General features: G+C 39.6%; 1 protein-coding gene across 1 annotated transcript; it reads right to left on the bottom strand.

Moving 5' to 3' along the window:
* Positions 1 to 713: 713 nt before the first annotated feature.
* On the bottom strand, positions 714 to 20,451 carry LOC103175503 (platelet-derived growth factor subunit A). Its single transcript, XM_007888584.2, has 6 exons — positions 20,237 to 20,451; positions 15,047 to 15,167; positions 11,715 to 11,741; positions 7,690 to 7,883; positions 5,760 to 5,872; positions 714 to 1,218 (listed from the first exon to the last, which is right to left on the bottom strand). The coding sequence occupies exons 1-6, from the start codon at positions 20,327 to 20,329 to the stop codon at positions 1,179 to 1,181; spliced, it is 588 nt and encodes a 195-aa protein (XP_007886775.1). The 5' UTR covers positions 20,330 to 20,451; the 3' UTR covers positions 714 to 1,178.
* Between the last annotated feature and the right edge of the window lie 3,004 nt (positions 20,452 to 23,455).

Raw genomic sequence — 23,455 nt, 5'->3', positions numbered from 1 at the left:
CTCGATGCATGGTAAAAAGTGCTGTAAAAGTGATCTATTGAGGCCTCCCATACACACTACATACATACACACACACACACACACACACACACATACATACATACAGACATAAAAGGGCAGCATATATTATTACTCCAATTTCTCCATTCATAAGATTCATATCAGCTATGAAGTCTAGGTGCAGGATATTGGAATCCATTGCTTAACAGTTAGTTGACACCAGACGTTGTCCACTTGTTCTGGATCTACTGCCTGGAGGGATCTTTCAACATTTCAGGAAGGTAAGTGGGCTCTTCCTTCAGGCTTAACTAGTACCAAGGACAAACACCTTGAAGAATAAGGACATTTTAGTGAATTTTAGATTATCACAAAGTAACCCCATTCTATAACATCCAGGGAATTGTTCTAAGGCTCCGCAGGTTCACTGACACTTATGTTAGTTCAATCCTAATATTGTACTGTAAGCTTTCTTTTCCAAATGACTTAATATACCAGTGTGGCCAAATATCTACTGCAGTGACATTCCTTAGCAGACTCTGGACTTATCAAAAAAAAATCTTGATGTCCTGATGGGAAGAAAGTAGAGTAGGGTGGGTATACTGGAAGAATAAGATCAAATGAGTGTAAGGGCTTTCTTCATCCAAACCGCTTAAGATTTATTTGACTGCAAACAGATCCAATTCGCAGAAATAAAGATACCACAAAAAAGCCTTTTCCTGTTTTATTAGATTGTCGTAGAAAACTTGCCATAAATCTTCAATGTGCAGCATAAGCCCTTTAAACAGCACAAAAGACAGTTTAGAAAATAAAACGTCTCATTGATCCAAAAGGCCCAGATTGAGCTTTGATAACCTTTACACGATGGAGCTAATATAAATTTTCACTAGCAATGCACTGTAGCTATAGAATTGTGTAAATAGGGAGCAAGTACACATTTCTTGCACATCACAAGTGTTGGTAAACCAGGCCTTTTCCCCCATTGCATCCACAGTACAAAGTACTACAAAGTAGTAGTACACAGTACCAAATCTGGTGTTTCCAAGTCCCAGTTTTGAGAAGTCTTTATATGAGCCACTTGATGACTGTGCAGTCCAAAAAAGAGGAAGAAAAAGCTTCTCATGCATGCAATATATCATGTATAATCTCCTTGCTGTTATTGCTGACGGTGAGATTTTTTTTCAGTTGTTAGTTGATTGCCTGTAGTATCTTATGTTGTACCTGGAAAAATACGAGAACATCAATTACACAGAGCCAACAGTTTGAATATTCATGGTTTCACAGTTTGATTTGTGGGACTGAGTGACACAGGGGCTGTCATCAGTATCCTTACACTTTCTCTCGGTGGAATCCATCCCAGACTGGCAGTTGTTATGTTAGCAACACAACCTGCTTATTAATTTGACCAAAACAATTGGCGATGTAATAACACTCAGCGGCTAAGGGATGATCGGTGTGAGAAATGGTGCTCTGGCCAGCAACAAAAGTATGGAGTTAACCCTTAGAGTGCTATGGATTGCTTTCCAGGTAATAATCCCTCCGCGACTGTTTGTGGGAACTGCTGGGCGCAATTGGCTGCCGCGTTTCACCCACAATCAATGCACTTTACAGTATATTCTGTGAAGTGCTTTGAGACATCTCAATGATGTCTATATTAAAGCTTTATTTATTATTATTATTATGGATGAATCCGTGGGCTGCCCAGGTTAATCTTCATATTCCAGACTTTACACTGCCTGAAAAAATAGCCTTTAAAGCTGCATTTGAGTTCAGTAGCTCAGTGGTTAGAGCACTCGTCTTGCAAGCGAGACACCTGGGTTCAATTCCAGGCAGGAATGGGACACTGCTGCGTGCAATTGGCTGCCACGTTTCGCCCACAAATATACAGTCAATTCACTTTACAGCATATTCTGTGAAGCGCTTTGAGACGTCTAGAAGGTGTGAAAAGCGCTATATCAAATGCAAGGATTATTACTATTATTATTATTCTATGGCAATCAGGAGGAACACAAAAACTGGAGTGTAAAATGTTTTAAACTTGGTTTTTTTTAAAAAGAAAAATATTTTGAAAACAAGGCAGAAAAAAAGGGCTTTTTGAAAAAAATTCTGTATCACAAAGATTTCCATTTATTTTCTTAGTCATAGGTTAATGTTACAATAATAAAGCTATTCACGACATTTGAGAGGTTTTATTGCCGCAGTATTGGTATTTCAGCATCAGTGTCTGGGAGCTCACAGACAGGAAGTTCCCTGGCAGCAACGTAAGCGTTAAAACATTCTTAAAATTTGGAACAAAGCGAAGACAGAAACATTGAAATAAATCAGAGATCTTAACTTTAGTGTCACGCTTCAAAGGCTATGTTTCTGGTCAGAGGTCCAAAGTAGGGGGTTGATTAGGAAATAATGAAAATCAAACACAGAAGCAAGTTGCATTCTTTCAAAATGGTATATTGGAATTTTAATAGGATTTCAAAACAACAATTACGCAATGGTACTTCTTCCTTGTGCCACAAGTCTAGGCAGTGAAATAAATGAACATACATCCCAATCTAGAGACGACATTGAGCACAATAATTATTTCAACCAGAGCTACTTTTTCAGGGTGCTTCACATCAGGAGATCATTTTCCTGCCTTGGGAAACTTTCACCTGTGTCTCTCGGTGATTATTTCATAAGACCTTAGAGCGTTTTTATGGCACGGAAGGAGATTGTTCAGCTCGTGTCTGTATCAGTGCTCCATTCCTACAACAATTTATCCCCTGCTCCTTCCCCTTGAATATTACCAGTTCATTTTTCAATGCTATTCAGACCTCAGCGTCAACAACCATTTGTGGTGAGGGAATCCACATTTACCTGCCTTGCTTGGGTTTCTGCTTCCTTCAGTGCCTCGGCACATATCTACACCAGAAACCCTATTGTATGTGCTTTGCTCAGTGACTCTATTACATTTCTCTGCTTTCCTCAATGACTACATCAACAGCCCTCACCCCCTCGCTGCCCCACCCCCACACTTAACCTCTATTAACTTTCAAGCTATTATTTCCTCTGTAAGACCTACAGATATGTTCCTCAGCCGTACTTATTAAATCATATGTTTGAAATAGTAATCAAGGCTAAAATACTTCATACTCAGAAGTCTATTCATTGAAAGGCACTTTGTTGTTGCAGTCATTATTCCCAGTAGGTAGAGCAAATCTTCTCTCTTGGTTCCAGTACATAAAAGTTCTGAGATCCGCATTTTTTCATGCAGTGCATACAGCTTTACTGATAACCTAACTAACTAAACAGCCTGGCTCCGCACAATTAGGTGATATACAATGAATAGTACAAGATTGTCAACATATTTGCACAGCAACCTGTAAATAGCATCATCATTACCAGCGATCAAACATCCATTTTCACTGGGGATAAGCTACCACAGACCTTGGAACCAAAACTCTGTAATGGGTGGCCTCCTTCAGAAGAGGAGAAGACTGAGGGAAAGAAAGAAATGTTTTGAAAGAGAAGTGAAGCTTAGCTGGAAGCTCCCTCCTGTGGAAAATACCCTGACAACTCAACAACTTCTGTGTCCATCACTGTACTAAATGATTCTGAATGTTTGGTTTAATTGATTCAGGATTTTAGACAGAGAGATGTTGTTTATAATCAAGACATTAAACTCTCATTGACTCTTAGGAATGGAAAGAGGCCATTCAATCCATCGAGTCCATTGGCCCAGTGCAACAAACCATCTTTACAAAGACAGTGCCAGTCTAGTACTATCTCTGTAAAACTCTGAAACAGTCCTCTGTGTGAACATAAATGCAATTTGCTATTGTTTATTACATCATGGCAGATCGTTCAAAACTATTTCCCTGTCTTTACTCCGAGCCCTTTAATATTATTCCTTCCCAAGAATCTCTTTATTTCCCTTTTAAACATCCCAATAGATTCTATCTGTGTGCCCTTCTGTGTATTCCACATTTTCACAACCCTCTGTGTGAAGTACAGTTGTAAGCAACAGTGGGCCTAAGAGAAGTTCTAACTAAGGGAACTCACTATGGTTTTAATAGAGTTTGCTCTTTTTGCTGAAGGCAGATAAATCTCATCTGGAGTTGGTTTACAGTTTTACAAGGCTGATCCTTGCTCACTCACTGAATCGCAAAGCCATGGAAAGGAAGGCTGCCAAAAACAACAACAGTGTTTTTGTAAACAAGGCCGAATTGTCTATCTCTGCCAGAAATGATCTGAAAAGCTGTGGTGGGGGGAGGGGGGGTGGTCAACCTACATTTTGTGCCAGTGATTTGAGTGGACCTGTTTCTGATCTCTGCTGGGAGTAACGTGCAGGCCTGAGACAATGCAATAACAATTTGCTGCATCTAATTACGTGTTCACTGTGTTAATTAATACAAGGAACGAGTTATGAAACATCTCAGACCTTTCGTGAGGCTTTTCAGCACAACTGAGTCGGGAAGACAGTGGTATTAAACTTTTGTTCCCCTTACTCTGGTGTTATCTTGGTTCACCAATCCATTTGGGTCACCTAAATATTGGTCAGCTCAAAGGGTAGGTTGTTATTGGTGTATTAGTGGGAGCATCCAAAGGGTCAGCTGATTGAACTAAATGCGCCCAATGTCCAGCTACAGAGCAGTATTGGCCCTAGCAGTAGAGGGCTGTGAACAACTCACCAAGGGTATTTCAGTCAAGGTGACATGGGGAGGAGGAAAACTATCTGATCTGAGATGCCACATTTCCAAGTTCTTTTTTACCTAATATTTTCGACTGATTTTTCAAATGGTTTCGAAGCACAATTTCGGTTGAAATACTTTATCTCACGCGATAAAATAATGTACATTCAAAAAATCCTTGATGTTGGTACAAAACCCTACGAAGCTGATCATTTATCCATAAAACTTTAAACTAAATAACACTATCCTTACTCATTATTACTATAACTAAGATTACCTATTGAGGAGTTGGGGGTCTATTGTAGCGAGCATGACTAGTTTTCTTTTGAGTTGCAACAGTGGACACCCACAATCATTGCATTCCTAGCTCGGTCAAATTACTTGCAACCTTTAATACAATACAGTAAGATCTAAGTATAGCAATCTCAAAAGAGTCTTGTTAAATATGTAAATCTGATGGTATGATGGATATCCTCAGGTGAAGTTGACTAATTTGTTCACAATTTGCTCACACAGCAGTTCGCACAAAAAACTACTCAATACCTTTGGGAAAAAATCTCTCCGTCTCTCTATGAGAGGACAGGACAGAGGTGGAGGAGTGATAACACAACATTTAAAATTTCCTTTAGTAAAACTGAAACAAACTGCATGCATGGGATTTATTTAAGCACAAATCTGTACATGGACACAGGCTGTCATCTTGGAGGCAGTAAGCTTCAATGTACTGCAAGGCAAGGCAAATTCCAACAAAGCTTGCACTAAAAGGAAATCACCAAATATATATTTTCAAAGCAATAACGTCAAGAAAAATCAATACATTGCCCTAACACATTGCACTCGATTGCAACTGCATATCCAGACTGAAAACCAATAACAGACCTTGTACACTTTAATACTTTACTCCAACCTCTCTTTCATATAATTTCACGGGTGTGTTCTGTACTTTGATTTTTCTTTATAATGGGGCACATCACAATGTGCATGTGCGATGAAATACATGTGCAATGAAAAAATAAGTCACTCCTGGGATCCAGAAGGGCAAAAATATAGGGAGAATAAAATGTGTATTGTAACGTCTCTCAACTGACTTCTTACCTCATTATGTGTCTTCTTGGGAGCTCTGTGCAGTTGCAGCTTATATGTTCTTGGACGGTGACTGTGTGAACACTGAGTTCTTTCCTGCCATATCGGTAGGTCAGCTTTGCTATCTGCGCAGGACAAAACATGGAACAAGAACTATTCATTGATCCCAAGAGGTCTATTTCAACACTCTAAGGAAGCATTTCAAGGTAAGAAACAAAAGATATTCCACCATTGAAGAAAAGATATATCAATGCCGCAACAGGCAGTGGATAATTTATGAGTTTTTATGATGGCTTATCTGTCAATTAGCTTTTCTTGGACCCCAATTTTATTATGATTCAGCATATTCCTTTCTACAATCTGTGTTGGACACATCCATTCACTGGCTTTAGGATAGTTCATATTGTGGTATCATGGAAGCAGCTTGGATGTGCAGATATAGAGATGGAGTGAGCAAGCAGCACATGACTGAGGAAGACTTGCGATAAAAAAGAACATGCACAATATAGGGGATTGAAACAACAAAGGAAAACAATCTGGCTAATGAAAAAAGGAAAGAAATGCTGAATTGAAGAAAAATGCTCTGAAACACAGCACAAAACACAGAGATGAAAAAACAATGAGAAAGTGCAGCTGACACCAAGACAGAACGTAAAGAAAATGTTTGTATTTCCCAAAGAACGAAAGAAACATTGATAAACACTTCAGATTCTATGTTTATTTCAATGAGGGTAGCTTTCATGAGAAACATAAATATCTTACCGGCATCTTATTCTTTCAATAACACTGATATTTGTTTTGTTTCTATTTTCTGAGCCACAGTCATGAAGTTATGCAATTTTAACATTTATAACAAAATCAGATTCACGCCTATTTATAATCCAACACAAACAAATTGCCTCTATAAGGAAGTTTTCAGCAAGTGCCAGATGACTGGGCCTTAGTCAATAGTGGAGCTTAGTCAGTATTGGGGTGGTGGTTATGTACAAGACTGGTCTATGGGCAACATTTATTGTTTTCTTTTCCATACCCTGTGTAGCTACCCAACCCATGAAATAGCGAGTGAAAACAAGAGTGAAAACAACATCTTGCATTCTGGTAGAGAACAAAACAAGGTCGGCCATTCACTGTTACGAAGTTGGCTTCTTTAGCCTGCAACATTTCTAGTTGTGGTGTAAATATCCAGCGCTATTCTCCCACTATCTTCATCGCTTCCCCTTCCACTGACAGATTGAAACAGTCCGGTCTACTAGCAACCTCGGAAGATCTCCCCCTGCAGCACCATTGCAAAATTTCAGATTTTGACATGAGCGATCACCTTGGTCTTTGAGTGAATTTGCCAATCCCAATGCCAATTGGCGCTGAATTCGTCCCAACCACTAAGGCCCAGTTAAGGCTAACCTCACTTCACGTAGAACGTGGACGAACCATTGGAGGGAAAATAAATGCAACCAACTGGCCAACCATTCAGAACCAGGGCCCAAAACGACAATGAGCACTCTAACCCATCTTGTCACTGGTCATTGCCAGGAACAATTCATTCATCCAGGTTCAAGCAACTAAAAATGAAAGCGTGACTGTGAGGGAAGAAAGTGAACACAAACTTATATCTAAAAGTCACTTATACTTAATAAGTGAGGATTTCTTAAAGCAAAAATGTTTTACCTTCCTCGGATAATGAAAACCTTAAACTGTGGTCAAACAATGCATTAGTGTGGTTCAACTACAATATTATTTGATCATACTTCCAGATCAGTAACTCCTATTGCTGGTAAGTGTGTGTATGTCTCTCTCTCTCTCTCTCTCTCTCTCTCTCAATGTCAGATAACCAATATTACACCCAGTGTAGCAATGAAGCTCCCATTCGCCCCAAATCCAAGATCCAGGACATGCAAAGTTGCCCTGTGTCCCAGTCACCCACAGATTATGTGCAGCCACATACCTGAAAGGACTTGAATTGGGTAAGGGATGGAATGCACTTATAGGTCTTGGTGTTACAACACCCAGAGCAACGATCCACTTCAACACACGATGGCCACAGGAAGAAGCCTGCTGAGCTGGGATCCACCTTGTAACGTGGAATCTCTACGGAAATCGGTCTTGGTTTGCAGCTGGCTGGCTTTGTGCTCGAATATCCTTGGATAACATTGAAAGAAAACGAAAGTTATTTTCGTGCTTTAGATCGTGATTTTTTTTCTCAATTTATACATTTATTATTTAAAATAATCGCACATTTGGGAGGGTTTTTTTTCGGCGGGGGGAATAAATTAAGTTTGCCTGGGGTTGATGTTTGTGCCATCTGTGCATTTATATGTTCAGTTTATAGACAGGATACACAGCGGGTAGCACTGGTACAAAAGGTTCAAAACCTTGTGATGTATTATTCTCATCCATCCAAGGAATTGCCCTTGGATGGATGTGTTCGGATACAAATGTTTTTAATGCACTGATGCATCTCTGGAGTATGTTAAATCTCATGCCCTGCACACAACAAGTTTAGAAGGAAAGAGATTTAATTATAAAATTTGACAGAGCTCAGTTTGTGAGAAAAGGTTCCTTACGTCAAACCGTAGAACTAAGTGCTTGCTTCACTTCATGTGAGGTAATCATTCAACCAGAACTACTGTACAATCCTGTCAGCTACAACAGCTTGAGTTCACCGGCTATTACCATGACTCTCTCTCAGTGGGATGTCCCTTCAGTATTCTGGAGCACTCACGCTGCAATGGCTATCACACTGCAGCTATAAAATTAGTCCACAGTCACAAGCCTAGATATCACATTGATATCAAATTCACACTGAAGACACCGCTGTGCGCAATTGGCTGCCACATTTTGCCCCCCAAAATATACGGTAAATTCACTTTACAGTATATTTTGTGAACCACTTTGAGACGCCTCAACGATGTGATAAGGCGTCACGTCAAATGCAAGGATTAGTATTTGGATTATTATTCACTCTGCCACCAGGCACCAAATCCATACAAGATTCAGCGTACAAAAGCCTTTTCTCTTCACTAGCTGTAAGGATCGCAAATCCTCAAAACACACTTTCCCCATATATCGGTCACAATTCGGCATAAGTTAGCAATTTAGCAATATCATAGCTTTGCATTCTCTCAGGACAGAGTCAACTGAAATTTCTATCTGCGATACACCAGACCTAGGAGTACTTGATAGTGATAGTGGAAAATTATTCTGTACCCAACACTGCTGTCACTCATCCCCCAACGATCATTAAAGCCAGGGTCGAGACTTAAAACTGTTCCTCTCACACATTGACCTCACGCATTGCAAGTTATCAGCGCAACGATAACTACTTCTGAGCATTCTGGGTTGTTACATGCATTTCCGCATCACCCAATAAAAGGCTAAGCATAACACAGTCTCACAATTCAATTCTGTAGGAAACTGTGTTTAATTAATTTCCTCTAAATTTTGACAACGGATGCGAGAAAGAGAAAAACACAGTACCTGCAACGTATCTATTTTGTATCTACGTACCACCCAGTTCCTCTGCTTTGTGGATGTGGCAATCAGATAGAGTCAGAGAGATTAACAGAAGCCATTTTTTTCCCTTTAAGTTCTCCTCCTCTGCCCTCCAATCCCTGCATCTTTTCAGTAAATGTATTCAACGTTCTAGGGATATTGGCAATCCATTTTGGATGTCTTTTTGGATTTATTTGGGGATATTTGCTTGTCCCAGCTGTTAACAATACTGAAGAAACACTGCTTTTAGAGATTGTTAAGTTTTGCGAAGCATTTGATCTCGCACACCAGTATTGGTGCATGTTACTAATTAAGTTTTTTGCTTCTAAAAATGCAACTCGCACCATCTGAGTTGTAGGTTAAGAAAAGAGTTAAAAGTTGTAATTCAATCGCAAGATTCTGCTAACGTTTATAAACCATTTGAGCCGTGTCCTTTTGCGGGCAGCACAGCCCCTCAACTGAATTACAGTCTTGTTAAGTGCCTCTGTACTATTCATTATTGTACATATAATTAATACACTGTGTTTAACTCAGGCTTTGCTCAGTCTGTCCTCTTGATCGTCCTACATATTCAGCATGTATAATATTGCAACATCTTATTTGCAAGCATGAGATCAGTTTATTTTTCGGTGTAATCACATTTTCCTCTTGTTCGTTAATCTGCTGTCACATGTTAGCTGCAACCGCATTTGCCCATAATTCGAATCAATGTGGTTTGCAAGAAAGATCAGGCAGTTTCAGAATGGGCACACTAAGTTTGTGATTCATTGCTACGGTCACCCAAGGGGTCGTCGCCATTTTTTTTCATACCAGAGTCGGTGAAACGCATTTATTAATATCTCTTTCAGTTATGCAATATGAAATTGATCATTCACTTCATGGCTGTTTGTCGGACAACTTTTCAGACATCCTCCCAAAGTAAAAGGTGCTAGATCAAATACAAATGTTATTATTATCCCTCCCTCCTCTCATTCAGGTCACAACTGATGACCTTCCTCTTCGACCGTGCTTAGGGTCACCTCCAACTGCCCCCCGCCACTGTTAAGTGCTCTAAGACACTACCCTGCATGAAGGGCGCTATATAAATGCAAGTTGCTGTTATTATTGTCTTATGCCTATACGTTATAAAAATTAGTCATAACCTCCCGAGTGCAATATCACCAGCTTCCATAGAATAACAGAACATTACAGTAAGGAAGCAGATCCATTCGGCCCAACAAGTTTCTGCCTCTGTCCCCAGTGAAGCTATAATGTGAGGGGGGGCTTTACTGAACATTAATACAGAACCGAAAATCCCTTCTGCTCAACATCTCAAATCAGGTAGCATGTATTTTACTCCTCGGTGGATCACTGATGTATGCACAGGACTTAATCCTAATTGGCAAGGGCTCGTTGTTAAAATTAGTTGTAAGATTTTCAACCGAACTTCGGAAGCAAGTTGGGAAATGATACTCTTGGTTTAACAAATTTAACTCAATATTATATTAACACACATACCAACGTTATTCATACTAAAGTGGCATCAGTTTCTATCGGGTTGTAAAAAAATATCTGTCAAGGGAAACCACTTCCAATTGCCTGTAGGAGCAAGTTTTTCAAAGTGTTAAAACCACTGGATAGTTTTGATGTGCATCTGCTGGAATCTTGCAGGTTCTTACAAAGGTCAGATCTTTCAGTGAGTTGCTGCCAGGTTTAAGTTGGTACAAGTTGCTCCCAGAGGTTGCTCTCTGAAGAATTACTTTGCAAAACAACATTCTTTGATTTTACTGGAAGAACAGGCACTGGCACAGAATAGTCCAGCCTGCTCCTGGGCTGTGTGACAGCAGATACGCTCAAAACACTTTCTCTCATTGTTCTTCCACATCGGTTTGCAGTGTAAACAAGGAAATTCTTTGCTAAGCCTCATGCATAATTGTACCCACTTTAGTAACTCACTGGCCAATAGTACAATATCACAAGCTAACCAGCAATCTTACCTTTGATAGCAAACCATTTGCTAGTGTTTTTAGAGATTTGTCCAATGTGAAAGGTAGTATATAAGTGCAAGTTGTCCAGATCAGCTATGGCTCTTAACCTCTCCTGTTGCTCTGCCTAAGACGCTTTCTGCCACCTTGCTCTTTGCCCACTTTTACCCCAATTATTTTGACATGTCTTCATTGGGCTGACTGTCTTAAAGGGGTAGTAATTATCGACCACTTTTGTGACAGTGATTCCAATCATTACAGTAATTTGCCAATCAGAAATAAGAGTTTAAAGTCAAAGTTCAGGTTACCCAATTGTATGAACAACTGCAACAACAATTTGGTGCATCAGTCGTATTATGTATGGTCCCAACTGGTACGACTACGCAAGGTTTACTGTACCTCATGAAGTGAACAAGGGAATTTATAATCCTCCTGCCCTCTCCCTCATTCTCTCCTCTCCCCCTCCCGCGAAACCAACAAATAAAACTCACAAGAAGACATGCAGCAAACGTACCTAATATTTTGGGTTGGGGTCGCATTTCTGAAAGAAAACAAATTATAACCGTAAGCCAAACCCAGTATTATTTAGACACAGTAAGTAAAATACATGTTAATGTAATTCTTTGTATGAGTATTGACTGTTGATTTATTGAAAGATAATCTGAGCACACAATTATTACACAGACACCAAACTTCTTTAGATCAAACTGAGGTTCAGGTAAAAATGGGCACGTTTTCTGCAGCAATCATGAGTTCTGGAAGATTGGAACAAATAATTGGAGTCGAATACCTTGTAACTTTCAAAGAGGTATACTTTTTTTCTTTCTATTGCTAGATTGGGCTGCTATTCTCTTCCCAAGGCCCCACTGGTCGCTGATAAATCAATCACTTTTAGTTTAAGCCTATAATATTATAATTTTAGGCAATATTCAGAATAACTCCCTTCATCACATTGACAAACATTTTCTATAGTGGCTTACAAACGGTTACAACAATCATAAAAACAGGATGCGGTAACTGATCGAATCCAAATTTGACAATCGATGGACAGAAATCCAGGCTTGAAGCTTTGGCATCTGGATTATTCTTTGTTTTTTTTCAGTAGCAAAAAGTGAAAACTGAAATTCAGCCATTTTCCAGTGACCTCGAACTGACAATAGTGATTTTGTGGTTTACGTTTGGCAGAGTGCAACCTCTCATTCCTATTGAGAAATGCTCTTTGACCTGTGAAATCTCCACGTCACTGGTTTTCAAAAGCCCTTTGCAAGAGGATTTAGCAGCTCTTTCCCTTGTGCAGGTCCCGCTGGAGGGATATTGATCCACTTCAAAACGTAAGCATTTCTCTCTGACTTGGATGAAAAAGATGCATTCGGAATATTTTTTCCTGTCACCATCTCTCTTGCCATCAATACCGTACAAATCCCTCTAAATAACAATTGTGACCACTTCAGATACAAATGTTGATTTACTGAAAGATAGCCCAAGCACAAATTATAACTGCAAGTCACAACAGACAACAGGACAAATGTGACTGACTACATTCTTTGTGATGTGACATTATTTTTTGCTGTGACAGCAATTGTCAATACAACACAAAGCAAACTGGCCTAACCCAAGCCGTCGGTTCATCAAAATAGAAAAGTGCTGCTAAACCACATCCATTCAGAGATCAATATCGAGTGACTCACGCAGAGAAAAAGCACAGATGTAGTAAACAGTCCTGGGGAAAGGGTTGAAGGGTTCAAAGGAGTACAGTGAGGTTGAGCAACAGAACAGACTAGAAGATAAGAATGAATTAAAATGTCTGGCACATGGCTGGAAGCTGTGAAGGAGCTGCCACGGGACCTGCAGGAATCATCCTTGTACAGAAGTAAAAAGTGTCAGAAAGAGAACAGTTTAGTTGTTAGGGGAATCATCAAGATTGCTAGGACTGCTACTCGGCGGTGACAACAGGACAGACACAGCAAAACTAATTTGCCGTTTGTTTGAGATGGAATATGTGGGGAAGACGTACTTGAGCCAAGATCACAAACTGGTAAAGCTTTACCTGAACTGTTGCAGGTAGTTTCTGGTGATACCACCTCTGGCCTGAGAAGCAGAGATTGTGAATCTAACCAATGCCCTAACTATTAATGGGATGCTTAGTTGTTTCGACTCACAGCGAAACTTTAAACACATCAAAAAATCAATGCTTCTCAATTTGCCAAATTAAAGTGTTTGAGTTGTTTGAAGGAATCCTCCTGCTTCCTTCAAGACATTAAGCTTGATCGCCACCACATAGGGTATTGTTTATGGGTTTGTACATTAAAAGAGACTGCAGCCCTTCACTGCCTTTCTGGTGTTGGCATTATCAAGCTTCTATTTGACTTGTATGACTAGAATGGAACAATTAAGCAAACGTATATTTAAGCCTGTAGAGATGAATAACTGTTTTAAAACAAAAAATACATGGTAAACAGTTTCTTCTGAGCTACGTTGTAAAGGGCATTATATATAGCTAGTGGTTGCAATAACACATCTATTTATTCATCTCCTCCCTACCATACAGGCTGATTGAACCCCAAAATTGGGAATTCTGCCCTAAATCACTATAGTCGTAGTCATTGAGCTTTTTAAGTACATGGTTTTATTTCAGTTAAATTGTCCCGTGTCCAACACGGATTTAAACATATTAAAAAGAAACAATTTTTTGAGCAATTTTCTGAGACCCATTGGGCCTTATCCTCACAGTCTAGAAATGGAGAAACTTTTCAACAGAGAACTTGAGCAAACGTAGGTTAAAAGCTGAATCTGCTCACTATTCTCCCCCCCCCCAAAGTGCTTGAAATTATCGGGGCGGTTGTCTGTGCCTGATGTTTAAGGAGAAAGAACCAGTTACTGTAAAATCCTCAGTTTAAAAAAATTGCATCAGTCTGTAAGTTGTGTAAACAATTAACACCGAGGCAACATTCTTGACAGTTCATATGGTGAGACTCTGCATTAGACTGTCTTGTTGTAATAATAATAATAAATCTTATATTTATGGCTGGTTTATTGAGATGGGGAATATCATCAGTGGGGAATGGAACACATTTCTATTTTTTGCATTCAGTGTCAGCCCTGAGCACTCCCAGGTCTGCTAACTATAGCTTGCGTTAGAAGCAGAGCCATTTTTAGGTTGTTTTAGTGCTTCTGCCTCGTTACAAGATTAACCACAGTACTTAACACGGTGATGGAATCGTGATTAATAAATGCAGATGTTTTGGCTTCTATATTTGCTTGTATTAAGCTTCCAGTGATTCTGCCTCGCACATTTAGGAGTCATATTCTGTTGTCATGTCGAAACTACTCACATAAATACTACTGATGATTTATGGCAAGAAAAAAATGGCTTGATCTGGAATCTTGAATTTCGGCAGGCGTTAAACACCAGTTATGTAAAACAGATTGCCTGCTATCTCAGCTAATCTATCTGAATCTTTGCACCAGGGTAAGAAACAGCGTTATAACAAGTTCCCATCAAGTAAAGGAATTCACAGTCAGCGTTTAGAAATAAGATACATCAAAGGACAATTTTGTGGGAAATTGGAATGTGAGGATAGGTTTCTGATGCCAGAAATTATTACTGTGTTATGCTGTGGACTTACAATGACAGCATTGTAAAACAGAATGAAAGTACTCTTTCATTTGTGCTTAGGATTTACTGGAGAGAAGAAAGATTCAGCCAAAATGTTTGTCTGGTTTCGAGATGAGATTCAAGAAGTGTTCTGCTCCACTGCACCACCGAGTGGGCCATCTATTTGGGGATATCAACTTTAACACTAGGTTTCTCAACTTATTGTGGGAACATTTCTGTGCGTCACTGACCTGAGGCTTGAATGCCTAGGAGATCCTCAAGATCATAGACACTTCTGATATCTGCTTGAGCGATTCTGCTCAGGATATCCTCTGGGATACCTTGTTCTGCACCCAGGTTTTCTGACACTTTCTGGTGGAGAGACACAATACATCCATTATAACTGAGACAAATTAACTATTCATTCTCTCAGGGTGTATGAATCCTATAGGTTCACTCCCCGACTCCAACGATGCAGAAGTGTAACATATTTAAAATTTTCTGAACTAGAATATTGAATATTTGTTGCGTTTCAAAAAATCAGGTATCCCCAGAGAGAAATGCAAATAAAAGAGTGAAAGCGGGTCAATGCAGCAATAATGATTGGTACAAGATTTCTTTACTCAAATCAGGTACATTTTGATATGTTTTCACAGACATCTGGGGGGAAATCGTCGAGTGGTAGCTCATTGTGAATGATCACTGAATGTAAATGCATCATTCACTGGGCAATGAATAAGCTGAAACCGTACAGTAAACCAATAATATGGAATACTGCAAAAGTGATGCTGCGTGAATCCCCTTTGACAGATGAAATAAACATCGGCAGATGACAGATTGTTATCGAAAAACACACGCTATTCAAAATCTCTTGAATGATTATCAGTGGAAATGTATCAAATTGTATAGCATTACAGAAAATGTCTCATTTTCAAACGTCAGATCTGTTCATCAGCTCCATCCGTCATGGGTACATTTACCAAGAAGTGATGGATAATAAATCGCTTTAGCTGTATATGTTTTTTTTAACTTGTTTACAGAGGGAAACTGGTCTTTGTCTAGCACTGATCGAGCTCACAGTTGCCTTGCATTTCTGTGAATAGCCATGAAATGAAAAGATTGTGGTTATGCATTTAACGGGCACAACCCTATATTTAGGCCAAGCGCTTTACTGGTGTCTTCCAAATGCTTTGTGGGTGTCTTAAAGCCCTATTTGGGTCAACAACAGCTGTCTTTTTACATTTGCACTGTCAAAGAATAGTTTGCACATAACTGAATCAACTTTATATGAAACCAACGCAGTTTGCTCTAAAGAGTTCCCAAAATAGGCACTAAAAGTGTTCGGAGAAATGTCACAATTAGAGTGAAGTCTTGTACTAAGGGCTTTGGAACAAGTAAGGCCTGAGAAGGACAACATTCCAGCTATTGGTGTATGAAAGAGATCTGACCTTGTAGTATTTATTCTGGTTCTTTTTCTAGTTTCCAGCCCAGACTGAGCAAATGGAGGTCTGATCTTTGAAAGCTATTAAAGAGTCACAAAGCAGAGCTACACAACAATAGAACAGGAACCACATACCACTTCCGCTTGGGCTGCAGTAATTCACTTGTACAACTGAGCACATGTTACACGGAGTGTACTAACACTCATTCTATTGCTGGAGTTACATCAAACTGCAAAACTTGATCAAGTCTATAAGAGAGACCGAACTTAACAGAACAGGTGCTGTAGGCCTTTGTGGATACATGTTCTTCCTTAAAGTAACATGTGGGCTTGAACTTAATAGTATAAAGTTCTTAAGTCTAAGCAGTATTTAATAAAGGAAATATTTTGGAAATGTCACTCTGAAGGACTGGGCCGTGGAGGGAAGGATTCTGATATTCATCACATGACAGAAGCTCATCATTCAAAGCAAACTGACAAACTGGGGGCTTGTTGACTGCTTCCCTCCACCTCCATTACATTGCCTACCTCTGACCGTACCTCACACCCAATACAGCCTTATCCACATATTCATTGCTTCCCACCTTGATTATTCCAGTGCCCTCCTTACTGGTCTCCCCAATTGCACCATTCACAAATTCCAATTAATTCAAAATTCACCTGCACCAAATTGCGTACCCTAATCACCCCAGTGCTTGCCAGGCTCCATTGGCTCCCTTCCAGCGCCTTGGGACGTCCTCCTGACGTGAAAGGCGCTTTATAAATGGAATCTTGTTGTTGTTGTTGTTTTACAGAATGAATGGATTTCACGATCCTCACACTCATTTACAAATCTCTACATAGTTTAAGTTAACACTGCAATCCAGCACCTGGATGCTGCTGCATTGGCAAAGGTGCCATACTTTGAATGAGATGTTAAACCATGGTACCATCTGCATGTTCAGGTGAGGTGGATGTTAAAAAACTATTCAAAAAAAGAAGGGAGTTTTTATTTTTCTGGCCAACAATAAAATCGGTTGCAGGACATTGCTGTGTGCAAATTGGCTGCCATGTTTGCCCACAAATACAGCCACATCACATATCCAATAAAGCACTTTGGAACTTCCTCCCAATGTGAAAGGCGCTATACCAAATGCAATGATTATTATTATTGACATGCACAGTCCATTCTGCAAATAATTTCAGCTCTTATCTTCATGAAAACATCCAGTAATGCTAACCCTACCATCTTTCATTTCAAAAAATACTTTTAGGTTGTTCTAAACCTGTCCTATAAAATTCTGAACATCTCCCCTCTTTGTCCTATTGTCACAGGGTATCTAAAATACTATTTAAGATTTATTCTCTCCATAAAACCTTATATACCTTATATATCAAAGTTACGGATCTGGGACGGAATATTGTTAGTGCAATAATAAGGCAGAATAGAACGAGATGGAATAATCACAACGATAGCTAAATGTAAACGTTTGAATGTTTTAAATAGTAAAATACAATTTTAAAAAATCTTAATTGCACTACATCCAATTTGGACTCTTCTTGACAATTGCTTTGGTTTTGGATGAAGTGAGTGACCTTGGATGACCCAGAAAGTTTTATAAATTGAAAATTGAAGCTTGGCTGGGGTGAGCCTTTCTGAAGCTATGTTTTGTTGCTTTTCTCTGCAGAAACAGGTCACTTTCAAATGAACTCAATGGTGTTAAGGAATTGTAGTTCAGTTACAAAGAATTATACTTCGATTGCCAGGGGCTAGGGTGCGTGCTGCAGTTGACTTCCAGGAAAACGAGTGAGGATTCCTACTCTCATCTGGTCTCCAGAGATATGGATGGTTTTGTGTTTATGTTTCTATCAGTGAGGACAGGAACCGATTCAGCTGTGTTGCGCCCTGCAGCTGAAAAGCCTGTCAATACTTGTGGTTCAGGCTGACTTCTGAATAACTTGCACAAGTTACCCATGTAAGGGCAATGACTGATCAAAAAAATATTTCAGGATAGGGAGGAGGAAAATAGCCATTGGAAACAATGAGCTAATAGAATTTCCCTGCCTAATCAAGCTGTTAACATTTGGTATGAAATTAGGTACCTTTATAGGGTTTGACGGATGCACTCAAATCATTCATCTTAAATGGGAAAGTGATTCATTTGAATACATAATATAAAATAAAATATAAGGCGAACCAGTACAGAACAGAATGACACAAGGCTCCAAAAACAGGACACATGAATGTGCCTATCACACCTATCATAATCTCCTAGTTGTGAATGCTATATGTGGCCTGTAGGCTATGCTGTAATGCTGATTATGGCAACTCATACCTCAGCACATACTGTATAACCTGTATATTTCCTGTTTAAATATATACTTGGGTGTCTCCATGTGTGGCATTCTCTGAAAATAGAGATGGTTTGTGTGCAATGTGTAGTCGCATAGAAACTGCAGGTTATTTCCCATTTCACAATCGAGTGGGTGATTTGACAGCTCAGGTGAAGTTGTCAAGCAATGATTTTTCATATCATTCCTTTTGAATAAATACAGCACAGTTTTGTGGTGAAAACAACAATTCAACGTGTGCTTGATGCACTCAGGCACAGAGCTCCCTGGGACGGTAGATTGCTGTAAATGTTAGTAATTCAGTGATTAAAACGTGTGAACGATTGCATTTGGTTTGGAATTCCTCAAACATAATTTATAATGGTGGTTGCAAATGGCAGTGGGGTGGGGAGGGGGAATTCAGTGAGTATCTACATGGAGCACTCCCCAGGAGATAGCATGGGTGAGGTTGAAGTCTATGCCCGAATAGGTTTTATGTAATATATAGAAGAGAGTGTCTGAAAGCAATTTCTCCTTCAAAGCTTATCATCCAAACTGTCTAACTCGGACCCAGTCAATCAAAGCAAAATAAACAGCTTGGTGGAAACTGACCGTCTTCCAAAAGTTTTGCAATAAGGAGCTTTCTGGCAGCTCTTAAAACTGTCCAAACAACTTTTTTTTTTTAGTCAACAAAACATGTGGCGATCGCAACAGAAGAGAGATTTCTATTGCCATGTTTGACACTCCACAGCTCTGCTTTGAACATTGGAATTCTTGGCTTATAAGCCAGAAATTCTCGATGGCACTGGTGGTTTTTGAAGACCTTTTTTTTTTAATAAAAAAAAACAACAAAAAAAGAGAAAATCTCTTTAAAAATCGGCAGTACCGTAGGCTCACATTTCGTATTGCTACTATTTGCAAAAATAAATTGGATTTTCACAACCTCTGGTGAGGAGTTTCTGGAAAGTGGGTGTTTAAAGTTTGGCCATTGTAAGAGCAGAGAGAGTTTTCTGCTGAGCCCCAAAAGTAATACATTGCAAAAACTTAAGACAGGGTTCGCTTCGTACAATTTTGTGAGACTGTCTGTGTCAACTGGACTTTCTTGTATGGTAATGCACATGCATGGATGGCATTTTGCGTCTTTTTTTTTAAATCAAATGTACCTGTGACAAGGTGTGCTAAGCCTGGTTTTACTGATGGGTTCAGCCTCGCCTTCCTGTGCTACTGTTTTATGAATGGGATCAACAGGGTTTTTTTTTAAATATACATATTCATACCCTTATTCACATTTGGGGAATTGCATGTGCGCTCATGGGCTGCAGGACTTGCACACACACACACACACACGGTGTCTCAACTTCACAAGCACATGTGTCTGCAGCTCTCAGTCCCTGACCATGTCATCATTTCATAAAGAAGTTATAGAATTTCAACCGAAACTGTGCATCGAGTTCCGTTGTGTGCAAGAGATTCGGGTCAACAAAGAGAGACGGATTACCAATGGCACGAATCAGGACATTTGGCATCAATGATTTAAATATGGATTGCAATGCAGGTAATGCTGCATTAATATCCATTGCACAAATAGACAATACTATCGATTGCACAAGCAGTAGATCCAGCCAATACTTGTTGCTCGCACACACGCATTGATTTTACATTATTGTAAAGGGGTACAGTTATTAATTACCTCAGAGAAGACCGTCCAAAAGCAGAAGAGAGACACCAGAACAAGATGCTGAGATCTCATGTTGCTCGCACTGGTTGTCTGCAAAAGATCCATTTGTCGTGGCTATGTGGTGATGAACTGAATTGTACTCTGGATAATTGCAGAGGTAGTCAGTGGCTTTTCTTTTTCCCCTGAACAGCTCGACAGGATTTGTAAATGGAATCCTTGCAAACTTCTCCCAGAGTGAATCCACGCCCACAAAACCCAGTGGAAGGCATTCGGGAACATCCTATGCCTTTTAACTCTTAGATTGCTTAACTTATTCAGGGATTATAAATGCAGCCAAAATCGCTGCGCTTCGAAAGTGATTCATTTGCTTGGGCAAAACTTGCGCTCTTTTTACGTGGATCCTGTTTTTACACCGTACATCAAATAAATAGGTATTGTAAAAGATCTCAACTGAAAAAGATAAGTCACTCGGTTCCACTAGAAAACCTTGAGGGCACCGTTCTGTAATTTTTTTTCCCCCAAAATATTGATTGCCTTTAAAGTCATGTTTTTTTGAACCACAAAAAGCTAAAGATTATGAAAAAAAAACTGTTTTCAAGAAGTCCTGAGAGAAAGGACTTAAGTTACTCCATCCGTCTATGTGGTTTTGAAAGAGCTGCCAAATAAAATCGTGGTCAATAAAGATTTGGCTGATGTCGTATTAAAGGCTGCTCTTTACTTTGGGCTTTCACACCGTGTCTTAAGGTTCAGTGTAAGAAGAGGTGTTGAAGTCCAGAAATACCAGAATTTTCAGTGGAAAACAGCAGCTGCTATTGTCAAAAGAGAGAGCAATGAACTTAATACACACAGGTCTGGGCAAGATACACAAGCCAGGATTAGAGAGGCATAAATGAGGTTGTCTGAAATGTATACAGGTTTGCTTTCTCTCACAACAAAATGCAGCATTGCTATGAAATAAGAGAGACGTGGATGGTATGCAAGTACACACACACACACACCACACACCCCACCTGTTCAGAGGAGCAAATAACGACTGGGGAGGGGGAAAAAAAACAAGATTAATTTCTTTCTGCTGAATTGGAAAATTCAAGTCCTTCATTTCGGTAGGTTTAGAATTGTTATTTATATATGGACCGCGTCCAAGTGTACCACAAAACAGGTTTCATGCAGTCAGATTCACAAATTTTAGGATAATGTCCTTTGACATAAAGACCTTGCTCTTCGACCATGCTTAGGGTCACCTCCTCTCTCCCCCCTCCCCAGCTCGGCCTCAGGCTCCACCACTGTTACGCGCTCCGAGGTGCTGCCCGTGGGGGGGAAAAGCGCTATATAAATGCAAGTTGTTGGTGGTATTTTGCTCCAAGCCAGTGCTAAATTGTAAAGTGAGACTTTAGACGGTCTCCACTTAGTTTTTTTTTCTAGACTTACTTCTCATCGTCTGAACTAGCGGTAGTGCAATTGCATGAGTTATCCTGAAACAACTGGGACACCGGGTGGGACCCAAAGCAAGAACCTTGAGTACTGAACTGTTGGGTTCTGATTAGGAAGTCAAGTTAAATCTTTAAACTATGGACAGCTAAGCTGTGCACTTTATTCGACAGTTGTTATACATTGTTAATTCTTCTCCTCCCGTTACCTTCAGTTGTGGAGCCCTGTAGCTCAGTGGTTAGAGCACTCGCTTTGCAAGCGAGAGACCTGAGTTCAATTCCAGACAGGTCAGGGCCAAACCTTGGGCAAGTTTCCTTACTCCACACAGAGCCTAATAATAATCCCTCCAAAACCAAAAAACAATAATAAATTGGTCATTTTCAATCTACGACTGTTTGTGGGACATTGCAGTGCGCAATTGGCTGCCGCGTTCGCCCACAAATATACAGTCAGTTCACTTTGCAGTGTGTTCTGTGAAGCGCTTTGGGACGTCCTCCCGACGTGAAAAGCGCTATATCAAATGCAAGGATTATTATTAGTATTATTATTCAAGACAATTTCAGACATTCTGGAATTTCTGCAGTTTACTTCTTCCTGAAATTGCTGGAGTTAACGAAAGGTGATGAAATGATGGAACAGTCCAAGTCTGACAGTTTTTAACCCCGAAGACAACACATTTGCTTCACCACTTCCTATTCTCACATGAAAGATGGCTTTTGTGTGGACAGCACCTGATATGCTATGTCCTAGGCTGAACAAAATAGTTCTCAAATAAGTTTAAAGAGTCATGTTTAAGAGTTAAGAGACTGCGAGTGTAAAGCGCTATGGGAGCTATTAAGTACAAGTTAAGTAAGAATAAGAAAACGCCTTGTGTTAGATGGAAAGTGCATTGCTTAGAGGTGTTTTGTGCCACGGTTATCGAAAAGGTGTATTGTTAAATGTGTTAACGCACCCACAGTTATAGAGTTAGAGTCCTGGGTCCACAGACTACTCTAAGGGGTATGATTATGGTATTATATTTTTAAAATTGGACCCAAAGAACTGTCTTATTCCGTCGGTAAGCAGTGGGAGTGGAAAGGTTGTACCAAGTCTAAAGTGAAAATAAGTTAAGAATCCAGTTGATCAAGTGTGTCACCAAGGGGTTAAAATTTAAACTAAGTTAGAAACCTAATTGACTAAACGAAGTTGGGAACCTGGTTGGATAAGTTTGTCACCATGAATGATTTAGAGGAATTTTTAAAGGAATTTCATTCTGATATGTCCATTTGTGAATTATCAGATGTGATACATGAAGACTTTGAAGGAAGTAGAAGAAGACGGAAAGCTAGAGTAAGTCAGGAACAAGGCAAAATTATAATACTTAATGCTCTTACAAATATTAGTTTTCCCAAATTGAGTCAAAAGATAAATTAAGTATGAAGCAAGACTATGAGCAATTGCAGGCTCAGTACAGCAAGTTAGAAAAAGCACAGGAAATGTCTACCACGAAACAACCTTCTTACAAGACCATCTTCTGCGTTTAAACCAAGTGAGAGTTAAAACATGTACCGTCTAGAGCGGTGATATTTGACGCTGAGAACCAATCGCTTTTCACACACTTGAGATGCACGCAGTCCACCTGCCAATGGTATGGGAATCACGGGGACAATTTCCATTTTGAAAATATACATTAACCCTGTATTGTATGTTAAAATATATGTTAACCCATGTAGTCAAAATAATTATTTTAATCAATGGTAAGAAATGCTCGTGATGAATAGACACCATTTTGATTAATGGTTAAAAATGATGTAGCTAAGAAAA

This window comes from Callorhinchus milii, unplaced genomic scaffold (genome assembly GCF_018977255.1).
Source record: "Callorhinchus milii isolate IMCB2004 unplaced genomic scaffold, IMCB_Cmil_1.0 Scaffold20, whole genome shotgun sequence".
NCBI lineage: Eukaryota > Metazoa > Chordata > Chondrichthyes > Chimaeriformes > Callorhinchidae > Callorhinchus > Callorhinchus milii.
This window is presented reverse-complemented; position numbering and strand designations above follow the sequence as displayed.